This window comes from Stegodyphus dumicola, chromosome 1 (assembly GCF_044657685.1).
Source record: "Stegodyphus dumicola isolate Sdum_Otavi_A_Nest chromosome 1, ASM4465768v1".
In the NCBI taxonomy this organism is placed as follows: Eukaryota; Metazoa; Arthropoda; class Arachnida; order Araneae; family Eresidae; genus Stegodyphus; species Stegodyphus dumicola.
Window position 1 is genome coordinate 204,373,086 of NC_140768.1, and position 23,535 is coordinate 204,396,620.

General features: G+C 33.2%; 1 protein-coding gene across 1 annotated transcript in view; it reads right to left on the minus strand.

The window, feature by feature from the left end:
- The window catches only part of LOC118199035 (hemicentin-2-like), a gene marked incomplete at its 5' end in the record, with an annotated part of 837,377 nt that extends 814,047 nt beyond the window's left edge, over window positions 1–23,330 (minus strand). The window contains one exon of the mRNA XM_085806510.1: window positions 23,003–23,330. Within this exon, the coding sequence (XP_085662636.1) occupies window positions 23,003–23,330 (328 nt within the window). The remainder of the gene's footprint in view (window positions 1–23,002) is intronic.
- Window positions 23,331–23,535: the final 205 nt, after the last annotated feature.

Sequence of the window (23,535 nt, forward strand, 5' to 3'; positions counted from 1 at the left end):
TATGAGCTGGTAATACATTTAAGATGAGGGTTTTGGATTGAGAGAAAGCGTTCCTGGCATTCGCGTAACGTTGAAGAATTCTGCCAGCTCTAGTTAAACGTATTTATACTGCCTTTGCAGATAGATCTTAAGAAGCGGATTGATTTCAATTCACGCACTAGTAAAGTTATGTTGAACCAGGCTACAGCTTAAGTTATTGGCACTCTGTTATCGTAGACTGCTTATAAAGGTTTAAATTTTAACTGACTGTCATCGTTTAATTTACCAAGTAATGGTTATTTTTAGCACAAAGTCATGCGCCTTATGTTCAAAGTTCTGTTTAATAAAAAGGTTGCTCAGAAACTTTCTAAATGTTTGACGTACTGTTTCAGATATAGCGATAACTCACTGCCTGTTTAGTAAGGTTTCAGAGCTAAAGTTTCAGTTCAGACCAAGTAGAACCTTATAACATGCTTAAATGCTCCTGAGAAGTAGTGGTACAATCTGACAAGTGTCAGCGCACTTGCCAAACAGGCTGCTTGATGCTCTCTGCTGTCAATATAACCGGCTGTAAAAAACAAACAACACGCAGTAAGTTTATTCAAGGATGTTTTCATAACAACCTGGACTGTAAACAAGAGACTGTGAAAAACCTGTGTAGTAGACAACTGTTATGATGACTGAAAACCATGAAAGCCCTCTGTTGGATTGTGTCCTAAATTATATGGTTGGGTACACTAAGTTATCTTGGTTATAGCAAAGCACTCGATGGCTATCTGGGTAAAGGAATGGTCTAACTACCAACATTCAACAGTTTTACTCACTGAGCAACTGATGTGGGCTTAAGTTATATGATATATGACTAAGGGACATCCGTTATATTGAACGATAAATATAAATGGCGTTTCAGTTTGCGTGCTGTGTATGGCCCGTATCTTAACCTTTATTCCTGAGGGAGGACGGGTACCTATTTTACTCGTTATGTTACATTTCCTATCTGGTAAATTGTACGATATGTGCTACTGTTGTGTTAGTTAAGCAGATCATCTCTCGTTCGCATAATGGGAAGAAGGGCAGTGCACGATATGATACTGAAATTTCGCGTTCTAATATCTGATACCTCTCATACCCGATTAGTCTACTAAGCAACCGCTACCAACCTCTGGACAATGCTTTTAAGCCCCGATATAGCGTCAGTTGAAACCTGTGAAACAACGCAGTGCTCTCTGGAACTAAACTGGTCAAAGCTAAGTATATCTCTTTGACTTAGTCATGGCAACAGGTTATTCACGGCTGACATTCATTTTCATAGAGCAATATTCTTAGTCTATCCGTATTATACAGTTCCCGGGTGGAGGTACAAGTGTTTACTGAAGCACTTTCAGTATGCTATATTTCCTCATCTAATAAACATTGTATAGGTTAGAAAAATGTCAAGTTAATACCTATACATTTGTAATTATATTTTCGGTTTCATTCCTAAATCCTCGACACTTACATATCGCGTTTTCAGTATTTTTGGGAATTAAAAGCTGTCGCTAAATAACGCTGTAATTATTCTTATGTATACATGTATATGTAAGTTAATATTAATAACTATTCATCAGAACAAAATTACAGAGGTTGCTGGCATATTTTTAGACGACTTTGTTTTGCTATTAAAAAATTGCCTAGATAGAAAATACATTTTTAATTGCAACTGTATTTTTGAAAGTGTGAATTATCGTTTGTTATTTGAGAAATTTAATTTCATGCTAAATGACACTTTTAAAGAAGCAATGGACGTAAGGCAATGTTTGTGCTCTTTCCGAAGAAAATTATTCGTATTTAGCTATTGAAAAATGCTGTGAAAGGCTATAATTTTTCGGTATCTAAAGCAAGGATAGGTAATATTATCAATAAGGAAGGAAAACATACGTCAAAGTTTGGCTTCAAGGGAAAAATTGATCAATACACATAATCAAGGAAAAAATGGAATGTTTCGAATGTTGCAAATGTAAGTAATTTAATTTTAAAAGAAAATATTCGAAGTCAAAGTACATTTGCATAATCAGTACAATGCTCAGTGCCAGTTATGAATAAAGTGTTTAATGCTGATTTGAATCTTAAAAAGGAGAAAAAAACGTAACGTGCAACGTCTTTCTCCTCGACATATACCACCAAAATGAGAACGCACTGCAGGATTCTCTATGAGAAGGAATTATTTGAACAAAAATGACAACAACTGTCACTATAAATGAATCCTGGGTATATTTAAATGACTGCAATAAGACGAGATCCATTTACTACCATCGAAGAGAAGCAAAGAATCTTAGAGCATGGCTGAAAAAATCTTAATAAAGTTTTTCTGAGGAATTTACGATTGTTGCTGGCTTTTGATATAACGACAAATACAAATTAAAGAGAGAGCATAAAACTCTTCAACTCAACTCCACATACTATCAGAAACGTAGTTATGCCCAATTTTCAAATATGAAGTACCTTCTCTTTACCCAGAATGCCATCAATCAGTCAGAATTGCACAAAGACATAGCAAACAGCCGCTCGTCAAAATCCACAGTTTATTTCCTGAAACAAATAGAACAAGAAACGTGTATCAAGGCCATACTCTTCACTCTTATCCCTGCTAAATCTCTTGATGTATCATCTAGGGATTTTTACGCTTTGGGACTTTTAAAAAGTGGATTGTCCAGACGTTAACCTACAACCCTCCTTGGACTGTGGAAAGCTGTTTAAGGAGGAATGTGATAAAATAACTCATCCTCTACTAAACAAGCTTTACTTTCTTGAAAATTACTGGGTAAAAGATAGTAAAGAATAATGGTTATCAATTGGAATGGAACATTTAATACACAAAATGGAACATTTAATACACAAAAGTTTTAGGTAAAATATTTCAGTAAATACAATGAAAATCGTGTGAAAAATGTGCGAAATGCCTTAGTATGTTAAAGCCCAAGCTTTGATAATACATTACTTACGTTTATTATTAACGTTTAGTAACAATTTTACACTTATTATGTAATAATGAACGATCTTAAATACACATTTGTATCCAAATTAATATTTGAATGGCGAAATAACTTATATAATCAAGTCTAAAGAATTAATTTAAAATTAAGTATTATATATAATCATCACTTAAAAATTTACTTCTTGTTCTTTCTTAAGGAGAAATAATTGTATCGATGAAAATTCTGCTTCATGTGGGCATTTAACTCTAATTAATTTAAATTCTGCTTTATGTGGGATTTATTTTATTGCAGATTTAACTTTCTGGAAGCAAGTAATTTGTTAAAACTAAAAAGTTTTAATTTTTGAGGTGTTTTAGGTATACTTTAACGTTCTTAATATTGTTACGAAATGTACAGGTGCATTAAGATGGCTTTCCTGCAAAGCAGTTCTAGGGTTGCCATAAAATGGCAAGGGAAAGCAAAGTTGCCACATTTAGCGACAAATCGCCCATTTGGTGACAAAATTGGTGATATACCATGGACGGTTGGAGAACCTTCTGGAACGAATTCTTACCGGTTTGGGCCAGAGAATGTTCTCGAACACAAGCCGAAAGCTATATAAACCCTGCTGGTCCACAATCAGTGAGTGTGCCTCGTCTAGCAAGCTGATAGTCAGTCATTCAGTGTGCCTCGCCGAGAGGGCGAGTCAGAGTGTGTGCCTCGTCTAGAGGGCGAGTCAGAGTGTGTGCCTCGTCTAGAGGGCGAGTCAGAGTGCCTCGTCTGGAGTGCGAAATAGTCTCGAGTTAGTTAGTCCGTGCAGAGATGATCGAGTTGACAGCCGCGCAGCGAGTGCCCCGAATGAGTCTCGTAGTGTATCGCGGTTACTGCATCGTCGAGAGAGCGTGCTGAGCTCCAGGTGCGACTGAACCGAAGAGTCGGGAGCTGAGCTGTGCTGTGTGTGTCATCGAGTGCATCGCGAGTTGTAGCGTGGAGAGTCTCGAGAGTACGTGGAGTTCCCAGAACGACCAAGCAGAGTTGGGAGCTGTACTCTAGTGCTTTGCCGTGAAGTTATCTCCACCGTGATAGCCTGATAACCTGGAGGCTGTGTCGCTGATCGTGTCAGCGTGTTTATAGTAGTTGATCGACGACTGTAAAAACGTTTTTTTTGGAGCTGTCCTGACAATACTGGCCAAAAACTGTGTTTCGATACTTCATCAAGTAGTACTGTCATTATTCACTCCAATTCCTCACGAGCCCCGTACGAACGTGAAGGAAGAAAATAACGTAACAACTGGTGTCAGAAGAAAATGTAACAATATTTTCTAACGATTTTCAACTTATTCTCATCAGAAGTATGCCAGTTATTTTAATACTGGCTATTTTTGACAGGCTTCAGGGTATAGCGATTAATTATTAGGAATGCGAAACGTGCAGTTAGACTTATTATCGAATCTGCCTCAGTAAACAGAATGCTTTTGGAATAAATAGTGCCTAAATTATTATATGTGATATCAGTACTCATTGAGATGGTTTCAGCAATAAAGTCTAGCCATTTTTTTTGACAGAAATCCGAATATCCAGCTGAAAAGTAACATCTTTGAAAGCGAGCAATTTCTCAGACCATGCGGATGAGAAATCAAAGATCTTATGTCTTGTGAATGGCATTATATGCCAAGCCAAATAAATTATATATGTAATGACAGCGTAACGTAACGACGCATGAAAACACATTTAATATGTCAAACAAAGCTATATAAATTTCTACAGCTACACTTCTTATTGAAAATTAAAAAGCAAATGGCTGAAAATAAAACTATAAATTCTTTTAAAGTAGTTTTAGAATCTTTTTAGAATACTAGAAATAAATCTTTCGTCATGGCGGTAACAGTATAGCACTTTAAATATTATTGAAGCAGAAGAAAGAGTGCATAGTAGAGAATGCTCTTCGGTTTACCAGTCCTCTTTCCTTTCATAGTTTAACGAACTACCCATAACCATAAATTGTTAACCACAGTTAGCAGATTTTCTGTCCATTCTCCGTCCAGGAAACTTCTCTAATTGATGGTTGTCTTGCAGAACAGAACCAAAGTTCTGATACCGAGTGATTAAAATGTCGGAGGAGTGAATACTTTTTTTTTTAGGATGCGGGGAGAAAAATAGGGAAAACAAAACACCTCCTTGCTAAGTGAAATTAATGGATGGAGAAGATAATAGATAAATGCGGCGTCCGTTGCAAGGTTTTAATTTCCCCTATTATTTCTTTAATAGGTATCTTTTATAGAAATGTTTCTTTGTATTGCTACCAGAGATAATGATGGTGATGAAGAAGTGACATTAGTAAAACTAGTGCTCCTGTTTGCAAACTAGAAAAGTGAAAATCCTTTAATTCTAAATTTACTTTGACTTTTGTCGCTATATCCATAATGCAAAAGTTCAGATTTACTTCGCATTCCTTTAGTTAATATAAAATCAGTACAGCTTTGAAAATGTTCTTAAATTTAGCGTATTGAGTAACTGCTTAATAATGTTTTTGAAAACATAATTTTATCATTCGATTCTTGGCAGGCTTCAAAGAATCTTAGAGATATCGTCACCCATCAAATTAAAGAAAGTAAAATCTGAAAGGGCTCAGATTTTTAATGGTCGCCCAAAAGAGTTTGTTAATGTTTTTCTACGCTATTGCTGAGATCGCAGTCTGCCAGCCTGCTGTTGCATTCACTTCTGCCAGTCCATTGCTTTTTATCGTTTTAGCGTTATTGTTAAGCATCATTTTCTTCGCACGTACGCCATATACAATTAAACAGCAGAATTACAAAAATTCTGTAAACACCATATATTTAGAATTCCCGATGAAGTGTTAAATGTTGTAAATAATTTTTCTATTTTTTCAGTCTTTTCCCAGTTCATCATAGCAATGTACAGTTTTCTTAGTAAGATGGCTCGCAATTTTGTTTTTCCTTTTTTATTATTTACGTATTGTGTCTTAAATTTATTAATTAAATACTATGTTCTTCGCACTTACGCCGCATACAATTCTGTTAAATAGCAAAATCACAATATATTTTAAAACGGCATTCGTTTATAATCTCCGAATGCAGTCTCTCTCGCTGAAGATAACAATGTTTTAATGCGTTAAATTCGGGCTTCGAAGTACCCAAGTTCGGGTGGAGGACTATGTCATTCAAAATTTGATGGCTCTAGATACCGTCGAATGTTTTCCACATCGCGAAAAACATACATTGATTCATGCAGATTCTTCATTATTTAATTTCTTTAAACGTAATATTCAAAAGATAATATTTGTCTAAAACGGTAATATCTTTAACAGATAATATTTCGGGGCAACAGTTTGAAAATTGACGCAGATATTTAAAGTGGTACCCCTCCAAATCCCGTTTCGAGACCCAAAAGGCGCGGGCTAAGGTGCCTTTTGGGCTAAAAAACATATTTTTGAAATTCAGCAAATATGACAAAATTTAGTTTGGATTACCAACTCAAACAACAATGTTCCGAATTGGCTATGCTATCATTAAAACTGCGATCAGTTCATGCGACTAATAATACTCACTTTGTATGTTTAAATGATCTACAAGAAGACTGTAAACAAGAATAGAATTCGGACAATCCTGCTAGGATGCTTTCAACAATAACAGAAAATATTTGGAAGTACTTCAACAAAGTTTCCAGAAGGATTGTTACTTTTATAATCTAAGCTACAGTAATCTGTTAAACGTATTGCACAGATTTCTTAATAATGGATTCAAATTAATATTTAATTTTCTTGGCTAAAGAAAAAAAAAAGCTGGAACACATAAAAGTCTTCTGTACCGCACAGAACAATTTTGACAGGACTGTGGGGTTCGCTGTCCACTGTTTATATTTTACTTAATATCTATTTTCTATTTCCCTCCATGTCTATAATAAACACCACGAAACGGATGCCAAAAAAATAGGATAAACTTTTAAAGTAAACATTTCCAGCTTATTGATAAAGCTACGCCTCTGTTTCATTTATTATTAAGCACAAAAATACTTATTATTGATTAACAAAAGTTTTAAAGTTAAGTTCTTCTCCACATAATTCTTTTTCTGGAATCTTCATTCAAGATAAACTGCTACGATCGTTTGTCTAAGAATAATATATGGTAATGTGAAAGGAATAACGTAAGAGTATTTGGAAAGATAATAGGGCATTTCAGAAAGATAGTTTAAAAATTAAAGCAAACATTCACTTGAAAATACTCATGAAAACGATACTTTAATGCAGTTAAAGATGTTTATAAATCATATGGTGCAGGCAGAAACTGGTAGAAATAATTCTTCCTAATGGTTTTCTTAAGACAGAATTCTTACTTTCCTAGTGGCCTTTCATACATTAACTAAGCAGTTAAAACTGATTATTTTGCATAAAGTTACAAGTAAGTATCTTAAGAAAACAAATCTCTGTTAAAGATTATTCGCCAAAAACGAAACGACTAATTGCTTCACTTTTCAGCTATAAAGCCAGTAGTTACACATCCACATTTTCTCTAAAATACCTATGAGCGTTATGAATATTCATAGCATATGACTTGTAGAGACATTAGGCATTTTGGAAGCAGGAAAGATGAAAAATATGCAACGCTTTCGCCGGGAATGCAACCACGGACATCTCTGGAATACGCGCCCAGCGTGCAGACCACCACACCAGGAAGGCATATCAAGAAGATGGGAGAAATACCTTATATCTCCCCCTTTTAAAGGGCGACGGGGGTTTATAGTGGACCCATTCGCCAAATCCTGGGTGTGGAGAATCATTATCCACCACCTTTTTAGTTCGGACGCCACTTATAGAGACATTATTTATTTTAGAAGAAGGAAAGATGAAAAATATGCAACGCCTTCTCCAGGAATCGAACACGACCTCTGAAATACGCGCCCAGCGTGCAGACCACCACACCACGAAAGCATGCCAAGGAGTTGGGAGAAATACCTTATAGACTAGCAAATTTTATTACTGTCTACATATGTGAAAACTACAATCTAAATGTTAAGCATTTTAATGTAAAAAGAACAATCTTCCCCTATTAAAATTTAGTATTATGACTTAAAATAAAGCAATGAAAATGTGAGGAATATTTGGAAAGAAATACAATAGTATTATTGATTACTCGAATAAAGGTAAACGCGGAAATCACTAGCTTTATAACTACGTGAAGTGGGAAGAAAAGTAATAATGAAATTTGGAATTTTTCTCAAGAATTTGCAGTTACAGACTCCTATGTTGCCTCACGTATTTCAGCTACACTACATTTATGTATGCAGAATCTAATGCGGCTACTGAGTACAGATTTTAGCAGAAGAGATCTACTAAATATTTTTGAATATTAATTAGATTGAAATCTTACTTATAATAACATTTATAATGTTACATAATTTATGCTTCGAATTGAAATTGCATCTAACACATTCAACAACACACAGTTTTCGCTCAGTTTAATTATTAAAGCCAGATACCTACCATTTTTGGAGCCTCTTACGGCACGACGAAATCGCAAACTAATACAAATTTAACTTAAAATTGGCCGGATCCTATATGTAACATGTTATTTTGAAGACATGCTTACAACACTTGCTTTATCTTAATAACTAGACGATGGGATTGGATTACCTGAGCATGGTAAAGCACATTAGGGCTTCGCGCTGGAGCAGAGATGCCTTCCTGGAGAACTGTCTAAGAGAAATTAATTCGTACTCTAAAGAAAACGAAAAAAAACAAGACCTATGCAACTAGCCTATCCTCCAGAATTTGAACTCGAGTTGAACAAACACTGTTCAGCTGTCTTATTTATTGTGCTACTGGCAGGGCTGCTTAAGAAGATTAAAAGAATACTTCAAAGAGCGTAGATGAAAGAGGGATAAAAAAGCTGGCAAAATTTAGGTTTTTATAATAAAGATGGCATCAGTTTTAAAAACCGTGGGCGCCGGGTGCGTGAGCATATTCCGTGAACAAGTGGTTAACTTAACGCATGCCCGCTGGTGTTTAGTCTCCAAGCGAACTTCGTACTCATTTTATCGACCCACTTAAGAGAGATTCAAACTTGCCCAGCCCGGGGTGCCCAACGCCGGACCTGTTGCGCTGCTGCGTGATACGCTGGCCACTGCGTCTCAGCATCAGTTTTATAATAACGAGAAATTTGGGATAAAATATCAACCAGAAAGAGAAACATTATTTGATAAGTTGATTAACAGGTATATATAATTTTAGCTAACTGTTCACTGACTTACAAAGATGGGTACAGTAATAAAGTTGTGACTAAATAATTCAGCAAAGGAATTTACATTCAAACATATACATTATTTTGGTTTTCCATCTACTGTAAATCGTAAATTTCAAGAATTACTTCTCACTTAATCAAGCACAATTATAGCTTTCATATTTTACTCCAAAAAACTTGTAAAAGCTATGTCTGTGTTTGGGATATACGGTTTTAGTTACATTGAGAAATTATTGAAAGTTTTAATTAGCAGTTAAATTTAAATTACGCATTAGCCTGTCTTTCCTTTTATTTTTATCACATATATTCGCTCAGACCAGAAGATTAACCAAATGACGAGCAAAAATGTTAAACATTAGTGGGTGTTTGTAACGCATTCTTTATTGCAGAAAGCGCAAGCTTGCTGTCTCATATCGCTCGATCCGTTATAGTTAGTCAATCCAGTTAGTCTTGTTTTACAGCATTCAATTCTGATATTGCACATTGCCAAGGCAGATTGCCTAACAGTGATATGATAATAAATTCAAACATATCAACATTTTCAGGTTGTTGATTTATTTTTAGCCGAGAAGTTCTATTGGTTTCGGAAAGGCATTTTGCGTCGAAACACTAAAAGCGTTGATTCACTTTTCAAATTGTTGCAACCAAATACTATCGTCCTGTATTATATGTAGAGAAATTAATTAATGAAGAATCTGCATGAATGTATGTATGTTTCTCGCTCTGTGAACAAATAGCGGTACCTAGAGCCATAAAATTTTGAATAACGTAGTCCTCGACCCGAATATAGGCACCTGGAAGCTTTAAATTTGAACTTCGAATTTGCTTCATCAGCTATTTCATATTTTGTAAACCTTTAACGAATTTTTGATTAAAAACCTCGACAATTTTAAAGTGAGCAGTGGTAACACTCTGCGGAATAAAACATTTTTATCTCCAGCGCGTGAGACTATCTATAGGAAATTCTAAAGATATGCTGTTTTTTAAATATTTTAGCCTAAAGGTGTGTTAACCTAAATGCTCTCGAAACATGCATGCGTGTGTAAATGAAAAAAAAAACCCTTTAGGCGTAATATAAAATTTGAAATCTTTCAGATTTTTGTTTTTACTTTTTTAACCTTTCTTTTTAGGAGTACAAGTGTTGACCAGGCAAAAGTTGTGTGTATTAATCTATGCATGCCTTGTTCTAACTAAAGGCCCACCAACGACCCAGAGACCGAGTGATAAAGTCGTTGAACCCAAGTTGTTTAATTTCAGATAAACAAACTAGCTAAATGGGCGTTTCCGTCGTTTTCTCCATGAGTAACGCGGGTACGAGACAGTTTCCCTTAGAAGAAATCTTCCACGAAGGCATCTCTTCTTTTAGGCAGATAGCCCTCGTGTGCTTTGCCATAATCTAACAGATCAAGCCAAACGAAACCTTATACTGAATAAATAGGTGATATCTCGCTGATTATCTGAGAATAAATCCTGTATCTTTAGATGAACATATTTTTTGGGGAAATTAAGATTTAACTAACAATAGTAATAATATACTTTGTGAAAAAGTATTTTCCATCTTTCTAAACTCTCAAAATCATCGGCGACAGATGATTATTAATATTTAAGGATGACAATGATCAGAATTAAATCCAAACAACGCAGTTAATGTCAATATAACAATCAAATCATATTTCAGTACTTTAGGAAGAAAACGAAAAGTGCGACGAACGAGACACAGTGCAGTTACTCTGTATTGTACTCTATGCTATTTGAAAATTTTTTAGTTTTTCATTATATTTTCTTCAGACTTTTATTTTAATAAGCGAACGCAGATTTACACGCAACGTTCATTGAAAATTAAAAATACTATTCTAAAGTAAATTTCTGCAAGCTGTTTTTCTTTTTAAGTGAAACTTGTTTTAGTTAACTATTCTATTACATTAACTATTCTATTACATTCAGCAACAAGAGTCTTATTGCAGCGAAGAGTAGGATAATAAGCAATTAGTATTCTTGCTCAAAATTTTAAGATTTCCTTAGGATGTAAATTAATTAATCATGAGTTAGTTTACGCCACACTTTTATAAAATTAAGCTAGGACAAGACCAGATTACAGTTAAATTAAATTATGATTTACTTAATTTTGCAATGATTCATTTTAAAACGTACCGTAACTTTTAATTAAGATAGCAATTTACCGTATGTAAATCCTTTCTGATGATAAAGGAATAACGCAGAATATATTTTTATTATAAATATTTTGTGAAAGATGTATTTTCTTAGCAAAATCACTGTTCCCATGTGCACTTATATGACGCTATAACAACAATTTAAAGGTAACATTTATTTTTAAAATACAAATTATTCCTTGGAAGGTTTAGTTAAGAACAAATAAATTATTTAGATTTTTTAAATTTCTAATTTTAAAAAAATCAGTTTATATGAATTTTCGTAATTTCAAAATGTTACGGAATTATAATATGAATATTAATAGAATTCTTGTGGGACTAATTTCTTATTAATGGCTCTAGCTAACTAAGTCTTTATTAGGAAAGACTTAATATGACTTTATTCCTTTCAATATTTTAAATAAGGTTTTTATAAGATACGTTTAATTTGTAGGTATTAATGAAAGCTCAAAATCGAAACGAAACATCCAGAGCTTTTCATAATTTAAATAAATTCTTATTTTAGTCTTTAAAAGAACAGCGTCTTTATTTTTATGTAACTTCCATACTTATTTGTTATATATATCTTATTCTGGATATAAAACTAGGATAACAAGCTTTTTAAGAAATGAGGCTTATCAAGGAACACTCAGAGTAGCAAGTTTTTGAACTCAACTCGTTGTTGCCACACAGCGAATCTTAATAATTATGCAAAAACATTAAATCATGTTGCCAATTAGAAAATTTTAATAGTTATATAAAACATTAAATTATGCTCCACCACAAATTTAATGATTTACAAACAACATTTTGCATACTGAAAACTAATGTATAACCTTCAATTAATTTAAAAAATTGTTAGAAATTTGCATTTCCTACTTGCTATGGGGCTGAATGGTGACATTGTGAAGCTTTATTACTTAGAGAGAACTCCTAAAATATGTCTTTATTACTAAGAATATAAAAGTATAATACGTTTACGAACTCGGGGCTCGAGTTTTTCACTTGCTAGTGTGGTCGAAGGCATTGCTGTTTTCTCACGTGTCCTGCACCGTAAGTTATTATTATGGCTTTACAAATATGCTTAAGCAAAATGCGAATCCGTGAGTTATCTACGCCATTTGAGTATCTGCCATAATATTATTATAAAGTTTCTCTCTGTGGGTCTTAAAGATCCTGGCTATGCTCTTGCTAGAATTATCAACGGCTAGATGATATAAAAATGGGCTATGCATTGGGAGTTTGAGTTCTGTGAGATATGTATGGACACAAAAAAATTCAAAGCTATTGTGATTATGGACTATGTATGCTAAATAGGTAACATTAGCGATCTCCGACTTTTACTATTCGATTTTACTTTTTTCCGACTCCATCATTTCTGTCATACGGAAACACGATTTCTTACATTTCGTTCATATAAAATGAATAATTCTGCTACTCTGATGAGTTAGGCACATTTAAATTCTAGATTTAATTTATCTTTAAAGTAATTTGTATCAGAAATCACGTCGTAATAATTTCGAATTTTGCCTTACTAAAATGCTAGTAAACATATGCTAGGAATTACTAAAATGTTTGCTTTTCTACTATTTTTTATCTTTAATCATATCTTACTTTTATTTTATTGCATGAGATGTACACTGCAGGAAAAAAAAAAGAAATGTGACAGTTCCTATATCTCCCGTTCTACTGGGCCAATTCACGAAATTCAACTTACGTTTTTCACGTCTTGAAAGCGAGACTTAGGATATGTATTAGATTTATATATAGCATCGTTCTAATATTGATATTTGGACACAAAATCGGACTTTCTCTGAAATAACATACCAATTGTTTTCCATATTTCAATTCTACGGCTCAAATTAAGCCAAACTACCAAGTTTTGTAAAAATCGCCCGAATAGTTTTTAAAAAATTAGCTCTCAAAATTTTAGCTCCTCAATGTTAATTTAGTTTGGTATATATATTTATTAATCTCGCTTTTGTCATTAAGCTTATTTGATTTTTCCTTTCACATTTCGAAATTTAGGTTCATTCCAAATACAATTCACCCATTTTTAATGATTTAATTTTAAAATTCCTTTTTTTAAATTTTTTTATAAATTTTTCAAAAACATTTTGAATTATAATCTATAAAATTTTTACCATCATCTTAAAGTATTTCTAAGCATACCTGCAAAAAATTACAATTTTTTATTCAAAATTTCCGAAGATATACGTGAATTACCTTTAAAGGCCATGGTAACATTATTTAAACGTTAAGGTTTCATATTCTAATGCTTAATAAACAATATCTGGTGTAGAAACCACATGGCTTCCCTGTACGCCTTATTTAAATTACACATATTTCCTTCTGCACTTAATTTAAAGTTATTTCCTGGAATTTGATTAGAGATATATTTCTCATTCAATCAGTTTGATTCTCATTCTAGACAAGGTAAAAATCCATAAAATCGCAAAAGATCTTTATTAAAATTTACAAAATACAGAAAAAAACTAAATCACTTATAAACAGTTTAAAAAATGTCTTACAATTAAAATTCAAGTTTCTCTGCCAAAACAAGTAATTCGATCAACGGACAGAAAGATAAAATTTTAGGTGCACAAAATTGAGAGTATATTTTCGGTCCCACTGGACAAAAAATACGCTGAAGTTGGGCACCAACTGACTAATTCACTATTATACTAAGAGTTTCAAATGTAAACAAATGTTGGTCTCGTTTGCACTAGAGCAACTTTAAAATTATTGATAATTCTACAACTAATTACATGCAGATTAACGGCGCGCGTAAAAGCCGCATTCGGAGCATAAAAAAATCTTAATTCAATGACTTTTAAAGCAAAAAATGCACAATTAACCATCATATAAGAATTAAATTACAGAACTCACTGAACCGGGTAACAGAGTGGAAATATATATATATATGCATACATTTTGGTGCGGCCGATTGCAACGAAAAAAGAAAGCGCACTGCTACAAGTTATAGCAGACCCGATATATAAAATTTCAACGTTCTGCGGTTACTCATTTTTGAGTTCTGCGGCTACTCAACTATGCCAGATATGCACATACGTACATATGTATGTCACGAAGAAATCCCTTCTGAATATATTTTAAATGAATTTAGCAATCCGTTTTGGAAAACATTATTCCAATTTAATGAAAATTTAAAGAAAGAGTTTTAAAGAAATATTAAAATTTAAAAATTTATATTTAAAAGAATGTTTATCATTTAGAAAAACAAAAGGTATAATATCTCAACTGGTTTTAAATTAGACATAACATTTTTTAAATCATTAAGTAGATTCGAAATAAATATAACAACTGTTTTGCATTACAAGATAATGATTCTTATAATTTTATAACTTACCAGTTTTTAGTTAATTCTTTTGAAAGCAAAATAAAAGTTAAAACTTTCGAGATTAAAAAGCATTTCTTTATAATGATTTCTTGCTGTCTATAAATTTAAATACAAATTACAATATATTGCTAACATTAAAAAAAATAAAAAAAATAGTTTTATGTGTTCTTAAGTGGTCTTAAAATAAAAAAAATTAAGTAAACCGTTATAAGGTATTTCTCCCGCCTTCTTAGCATGCCTTCGTAGTGTAGTGGTCAGCACGCTGGGAGCGTATTCCAGAGGTCCGTGGTTTGATTCCCGGCGAAGACATTGCTCATTTTTTCATCTTTGATGCTTTCAAAAGAAATCATAATGTCTCTACAGTGGCGCCTGAACTGAAAGGGTGGTGGATGATGATTCTCCACACCCAGGATTTGGTGATTGGGCCTCTAAAAACCCCAGTCGCCCTTTAAATGGGAGAGTATATAAGATATTTCCCCAGCCTTCTTAGCATGCTTTCGTAATGTACTGGTCAGCACGCTGGGCGCGTTTTCCAGAGGTCCATGGTTCGATTCCCAGGAAAGGTATTGCTCATTTTTTCATCTTTCATGCTTCCAAAAAAAAAAAAAAAATCCTAATGTCTCTACACCGTGTAAACTCTTTTTCTTAACTTAGAAATGTATGCTTAAGTGTACTGCTTACTTACGATACGTTTTACGTTACGATAAGTTCTTCTAATGAAGATGCATCAGAAACTAATTTATTTGTAAACTTACCTCAGATTTAATATTTTAAATCCAGATGTCTTGACTCTTTGAATAATATACAAATATTCATCATTTTTCTGCAAAATATTACGAAAGCAAAACTAATAGAAAATGAAACGATTCAATGCAAAAAATGCATTTTATTAAAGATCTTGCTTTGCAAAATTCACCTAAGTATTCACAAAACGTGGTTTTTCTTCCGGTACATTAATATACAAAATATTTGTATCTATGGTAATCAGATGTTTCGTCTGCCATATGGAATCAGGTGAGATGAGATTTGCTTGCATTCTAAAAGATGATGAGGTTTGTATTTCTAGATAGGAAATATTTGAATCAAACTTTCGTGCTTGAAAAGAGATTTCAACTTTTATCAAATCGCTAAAACGAAGTTTCAATTACATTTCTTTGCAGAATTGAATTCGGTGCAAGATATCTTCAATAATCAATGGTATTTTTAATTACATAGATGTCTTTGGAAGGATCTTTTATGTTCAAATTTGTGCAAACGTTCATTGCTGGAAAAGTTATCAGCCATCCAAAGCCTGGAAATTGATCTGGGGAAGAGATGGAGCGACGCAGAAAGGGGTGAGGAGAGAGAAACGATAGAAAGGCGGGCTGGACTACATCCTCCGGTGCACATACACACACCACGATCTAAATTAGAAATATCGATTCTCATAAAGGGCAAAAGAGTTTGTTTCGGTGTTGTGTGTATTCGAATGACAATGATCACTTCATGGTGTGCGAGAGAGATAAGACTAGGAACAAGGACTTCTGATAAGTTCCATTTGGGTTATCTTTCGCTTCCTCGCGTTCGCTTGGAAAAGGAGAACGACCATGTGGAATTAATTTGCACATCCAGTCGTTTGTTAACCTATTTGGAAACAGACCAATGATGCATCTGATGCAGGAATTTAGCCGTCTTTCTGAACCATTACAACTTTTATATCTTTAATCAGGCAGGTTTCATTTATAAACAGGTAACGAATGCAAAATGACGTCCATTACGATTGAAACGACAGAATACGGAAATTCGTAATTTACGGCCTTTGATCTTCTACAAAAATTTGTAAATATTTCAAAGCTAGTTCAGTAGGGGGTTGTCTTATTCATTACACATGAAAATTTCTGCCAGCTTTTAATGTATCCGATTATGGGAAGGATGTGTATTAAAAGAAAAGGAATCAAGGTAGAGAGTAAGAGAGAGCCATTTTTTAATTACAATCACGAAAATGATATTTATTCATAGCAATCTGAGGAACTTTGAAATTTCAGTGCTATATCCGTAACTTTCGAAGGAGTATGAAATATTATTCAATGTCCAGAAATGAATTTCAGGCACAATAAACGCCTTGAAATTTGCGGTAAAATATTTTGTACAAGTGAATACAAAAATTATTTTAAACTCATTGCGAGGGATTTTTTTCTTACGTTGGAAAATTTCGCTTAAATAATCATACAATTAAACCTGCATCTAATACTCCTTTGTTCAAGCTGTTCGTCTAAAAATCATACTGCGAGCACGAGAAATGCAATATTTGAATTTGTTCGCCCAGAATTTTAGTGGTTAGGGAGCTTACTGCGGTACCGAAGGGCCAGGGTTTGAACCCGGAGAAAGTATATTTGTAACTGCCCGTCCCTTCATAAGAGCAAAGGTGGCTTCTTGTTAGCTGATTCCACAATAAAATGGTCACCACTTCTGGCCTTAAGATTGGCTAATGCGGAATAGGCAAGGGCTTGTCATTGGATAAAAAATACGTAAATATAAAAATGTTTGAATTTGACTACTGTAAGAAGTTGGCGTACTCTCTGTAAAAGAAAAGTATGTAATGGCATCATACAAGAGAGAGAGTAGTTCTTGTTATGAGAAAACGAAATTAGAACGAATTCTGATCCTTTGGCGGAATGCCGTTTGTTGAGCAAACGATCATCGGTTTTTCTATTAAAAGCATATTTCTATATAATGTATTAACCCCTTATTTTCCACTTTTCTCACTTTCTTGAGTTCGTTCTTGTCCCTCATCAACATAGCTATAAAAGAACATTTTCTCAAAAAATTCAAACTGTGTAAAATTATGACAGGGCATTGTATGATAGATACCAAAAGAAATGTCCTTTCAATGTTTATAAGAATTTCAGAAGCACTGGGCATATGCGTTTAAATTAATGTTACTTTACAGGAAACTAGGTAATAATGCCTTACTTTTCAAAGAGAGTATTTTCCATGAATAATTCAAGTAAAATTCTATATAATCCACCAAATATCATACCTTTATGCTAGATTTACTTTAGATATCACTTAAGGAAAAACATCTTATACAAATTAATTTCTAAAACAATTGCTGGACTGCATCATGCAGTTTACTGATTGGGGAACTGAAATTAAAAACTACAGCGGACACAAGTTTCATACAACTTTGTTAATGCATACAGCTCTTTTAATGCATACGTGCATCATGCTTTGACTGCGAAATTCTTTTTCTGTACGGCAAGCAAGACAAACAACGTTCTTATTTGTACGTTACCGTGCTTTTTAGCCGTGGAAAAACACGGCAAAAGGCAAATCTGAAAGTATGATTTTTACTGCAATGTATTAATTTAACACCATTTTAAACTATAATTATGCAGGTGGCCATTTTAACCGTAAACGAAATTTAAAAATTCGCAGTTTAAAATTTAATTTTTTTTAAAAATATTGATATACTTTAATACATTTGAAACAATTAGATATATTGCTATAAAATTATCGTTGAATAGATTTGAAGTCTAATTTCTTATTAATAAATGCTAAACGACGTATTGTTAATGCGAAATTTCATAGTATCGTATGTGCTGAACCCCCCGAAACGAATAGCATTGTTCATTGCTTTAAGTGGCGACAGTGACTTTATAACTAATCAACAGAAAGTTAAAATCTGTTGATCTTTTAGAATTTAGAATGTGTAATGCTTGTTTAGCATGCATTTAAAATTGACATAACCTTACCTAGCAATCTGCTTGAAGTGACAAAATGATTGCTTATCTTGATATTGCTTACCCATAATAATTCCGCCAAGCTAAGTCAAAAATTAGATTGTCGTCTATCGTGTAACAAATGTTAAGAATGCTTTGAATATTGTCCTACGTTTTTCATAAAATCGTACTATAATTTTTAATAACTCTTCCCTTCACTGGTGCTATGCGTTTTTTATTTGAATAAAAGGTAAATAAAGTTATTCTACTTCAAAACTCTAATAATCACTTATAGTAAATGAAATCTTATTGCTGACAGAAGAGCAGCATAGTCAATGCTATAATGCTCTAGTTGAGCTTAATATTAAGTTTTGAATGCATTTTACTACCCTTTTAAGATGAAATATATGTGCAATTAAAATTATTTAGAAGACATAATATTTTAATATATTATATTTCAGCCAATAGGAGTAATGAAAACAGTGAATACAGCATAATATTAATTTACAATATTATGCAAATTTCAGCTGATGAGATTCAAACCAATTGAGGACAGTAAACTTCATCGATATTTTAAGGGGTTTTTAATGTGCGTTCCAGTAAAATCTCGCAAGTGAAAACCAAATACTCTTTACAAGTTAAGGAACATACAGTAATATCTGTTTTAAAGATTAGAGAGAAAAATGTGCTTCATAAGAATGTGTAGCAAACTCTTCAGTAGAAAATAATAGCTGATACAAACGTATGTTTTAAGCAGAATTATTCTACTTTCTCACAAATCAAATGTATCGCGATAATTTATAACTTTTTAAATATGTAGTTTTAAAAAATGAAAGAAGATCCATGTTGAAGAGGAAGAAAACTGATTGCGTAATTTGCTAATATGCTGAGATAGTAATATCTATGAAACTTGGCAGTCGAGGCGGTTTTAATTCCATTTTTATTTTCCAATTGACGTTTGCTGCCACAATCACTTGGCACTCTACTCATGCCTATTCAACAATATATAAACATATACATTTTTGATAACTGTTGGGATAGGAATCGAACACAGCGAAATTAAGTCCGAGCAGCTCACAGACAGAAGTTGAAGTGCGTAGTTATCCAATATGAAAGCTTGCCAAGCAGAAGGTTTTGATTTAGTTTAGATAAGTTTCAGTTCTCAAGAGTTACGCCATCAGCGTTGCGAAGGCCATGCAAGATGGAACGATCTAAAAATAACGCAATCCGGAGAAGTTATTACGATTTTTAAAACAGAGAGGAAGAATTAAAGGGCGTTAGTTTAAATTATAATTTTGATTTACATATATTTTTATCTTAAATATATATATATATATATATGTGTGTGTGTGTGTGTGTGTGTGTGTGTGTGTGTGCCTAATTTTAAGCTATTTCATAACAAATAACCCTACAGAACACAAATTCGTCTTACAAACGTACGCGTACAACGGGCGTTAACGATACAGCATATAGCTAGAAACCAGTAGAAAGAAATGAACTCAAACCATACATTTTTCCCTCATATGAAAAAAGAACTGTGAAATTGAACATCGCTTTAGTTCACGTTTTCTCCCTCTGACTCAGATCTTCGATAACCATACTGTAAGAAAAAGAAAACAGAAAGAAAGGCGTTACATTCTATGACCACAGCTGATAAACTGTCATAAATCCATTGAAATGCAGAAATATTTATTGAAAATTAATACAGTGGAGAAAACGATGAACCGAAGACAAAAAAAAAAAAAAAAAAAAAAAATATTCGAAGAGGTTTACAATTGAAAAGAGGAGATGACTTTTCCCGCTTACGAAACCCACAGTAGAAGGAAGAAAATGTATTGATCCTTAATAACAAAGGAAATTCCGGTTTTGGTATCTACCAATAACCGAGATTGGTTTCCGTGCATAAACTGATAAGAAGCCAATAATGCATTTTGAAAAGATACGCTACGAAAAATGCTTCCAAAGCGCCATTTTTTTAACTTATCCCATTCATAGCAAGCGAATTGTTAACTGGATTTGACGTTTAACTTCGTATGAATAATCATACGAGAAATAAATGTATTCCTGATATGAGAAACGTATCGGGTAAAATTATGTAAAATTTCTTTTGACTTCTCAAATTTATTGAATCCGTTTCCAGTGATACGATTTCTTTCTTTATTTTTTTCCGTCATCCATTTTCCAAGAAATTCGGGTAAAGACTTACATCATATGCCAGACTTAATTCACATAATTCTTTTCTCTTTCTTTAAAATGGATGCAAAAGACTGAAAAGTTTGAATAAATGTCTAAAATGTCTAATCTTAATGAACTTTGAGCCAGAACATATATTATTCTACATTCCAGGAAATGACACTATAATTGCGAAACACTAAAAGTGAAATGTTATTAATAGAGGTTTCCTTGAATTTACAAAATGAAATAAAAAGAGAGACTCACATTTTTAAGTAAAGATGATTTAATAATTAATCTTATTAGAAAGTACTCATGCAAATTAAAAATATTTGTAGCAAAATTTCTTCAGTACTTATTAATCGTAAAGAATTTCCTCGGTTTTATGTTAAACAACAATAAACAAGTTCAGAAAAATAATACAGATGGAAAAGTAGATGTCCGTTATTGTTTTAATCTGATAAATTAAGTTTCGCATACTTAAGCGTTTAAATAAATGTTGAATTGGATTGGATTATTCAATTATGGCAAAGCACACAAGGGCTATCTGCCTAAAGGGAGGGATGCCTTCGCGGAGGACTTTCTAAGGAACTGACTCGTATACACGTTACACATGGGGAAAACCACGAAAACGCCTATGCAGCCAGCCCGTTCGCAGAATTCGAACCTCGGACCAAACTACCAGTGTTCATCGTCTTTACCGCTCTTTACCGCTTAATAATTCGAATAAAAATTCGAATATGCAAAAATATCTTCTAAAAATGCATTGACATCATATGATTCATATGGATCATATAATGCGAAAAAATATGGGATATTTAATTATAAGTAGAACATTACAGGGTAAACCTATTAATTTAAGTTATAATTCCAGTAAATTTATTTATGATATTAAGTTATTCATTACCGCTGTATAAAATATCAGTGAATGATAACTCTACATTTATAACACGATTTACCCATTCGATCGTAAGTGGTCTAATGCGACCATTTACGATCGTATAGGTGACCAGTTATGACCGTATTGATTACCAGTTAATATAAACAGTGAATTTAGCACTGGGAAATTTATGGACACTTAACCGTCAAAAACATTTTTGCTTTCTGCAATATTCTGCTATATCTTATCAGCATATTTATTTACAATATATTAGATTCTGAAACATACATAACAACAGAAAAGTTGAAAATCCGTCAGTCTCAAGAAGGTACTGCATATTCATGAACATGTCCATATCGCAAGCAAACTTTGAAACCAATTTTAAAAATATAGGAAAAAAAAAAAAAAAAAAAAAAAAAAAAAAAAAAAAAAAAGACACAAATAAAACTGTCGACGAAACTTTGCTGCAAAGAAGGATAATTGCCTTTGCTAATTGCTTTACGAAATTGTCAAGAAAATGCCACATACTTGTAATATTTTATAAGGATTACCATCAATACAAACATTCGCTGCAGTATTTTTCTAGGTAGAATTGTAATCAGGAGGCCACTGATGTACTTATTTATTTTAAATAATCAACGAAGAGCTTCAAAATATTGGAGTATGAAACGTAGTATCTATATATTGCGAAAAGCAAAAAGCAATCTTTTCTGCCCAAATACTAGACGAGTTCCTGTCAAACGAGACAAAGAAATTTACAACTATTCTCCCGTTATATATAAAAAAGATATTTAGCAAGATAAGAAATTAGTACGGTCGAACGTACTACTCTTTTACGTACGGTTCTTAGGTTTCGTTCGGATTAGCTATTATGGCTAAAGATATAAAGACTCTGTACCTTGAAAGATTTTAGGCGGAGTGACTGCCTGAACGTCGCAAGAAAATTTTTAACTTTCAATGTACAATATGTTAAAGCAGTCAGAAGTTCTTAATTTATTATGAAAGAGGACGCGATTCTGAAGTAATAAACAAAGTAAAAGTAGAATTCAAATTCAATAGAACATGTTTGAAAAGGTGTGAAATATTTTAAATTTTTGGTCGCAAAACTCTATACATAGTTTTACTCATTTGCCTTCTATTCTACAGCAGAAGTGAGAAAGATTCTACAGAGTTCTTAGTTAAACTCATTCTGCTTATGCCGTGCAAGCTTGTCATAAATGTAACATTAATGCTTACCACACATCCGACTGGACTTGATTTTTGATGTTTTGCTTGAATACATTTTAACAATATAAATGTTTAACGTGTCCCTTTAAAGTTTCAGTTATTTACACATTTAAATTAATGTATAATTTTTAATACGTTTTGTTTTCCATACGTCCTTTTTCGGTGTGCATTTAGTTATTTTATGTTTTTTCTGAACATTGTTACATATGGATGAATACTGGATAAGAAACGTTGGACTTGAGAATTAACTAATTAAAATGCTCTTAAGATTTCTATGTTATACTCAATATACTGTGAGAATGCTAAAGAAAAACAACTTACCATAAGTGACAAGCGTTGCAAAGGATAAAGAAGGGCATTTGCCCTGCACATAGGTAACGTCACATTTATAAGTACCATCATCTTCTATGCGCACAGGTGATATTGTGAGGGAAGCAGTCGTATCTCCTAAAAAGAAATCGGCCCGGTCGGGATTAGCCAGCTCCTGCAGAGGCTTTTCAACCGCATCACTGTACAAGTAGAGTCTCTTCCATTCATTGGACACATTTTTGGTCCACGTGATGAAATATACCTTGCCACAGTTCGACTGGTCCACATCACATGGAAGTTCAGCTGAGCCGCCAACAACACCTTTCACAACATCGTCTGAAAGGTAATGAAAAAGTAAGAATGAAATTCAAATAACGAATATGATATACAGGGTGATTATAATTAAAGTTTAAGTTTCAAAACGCTATAAAAAAAGAACCACTGATGAAAATGATGTGAAATTTGAAAGGAATGTTATTGGAAAAGGCGGAAAGCATATGGCCGAAGAAAAAATTTAGTTTCAAAAGTTAGCAACAGATGGCGCT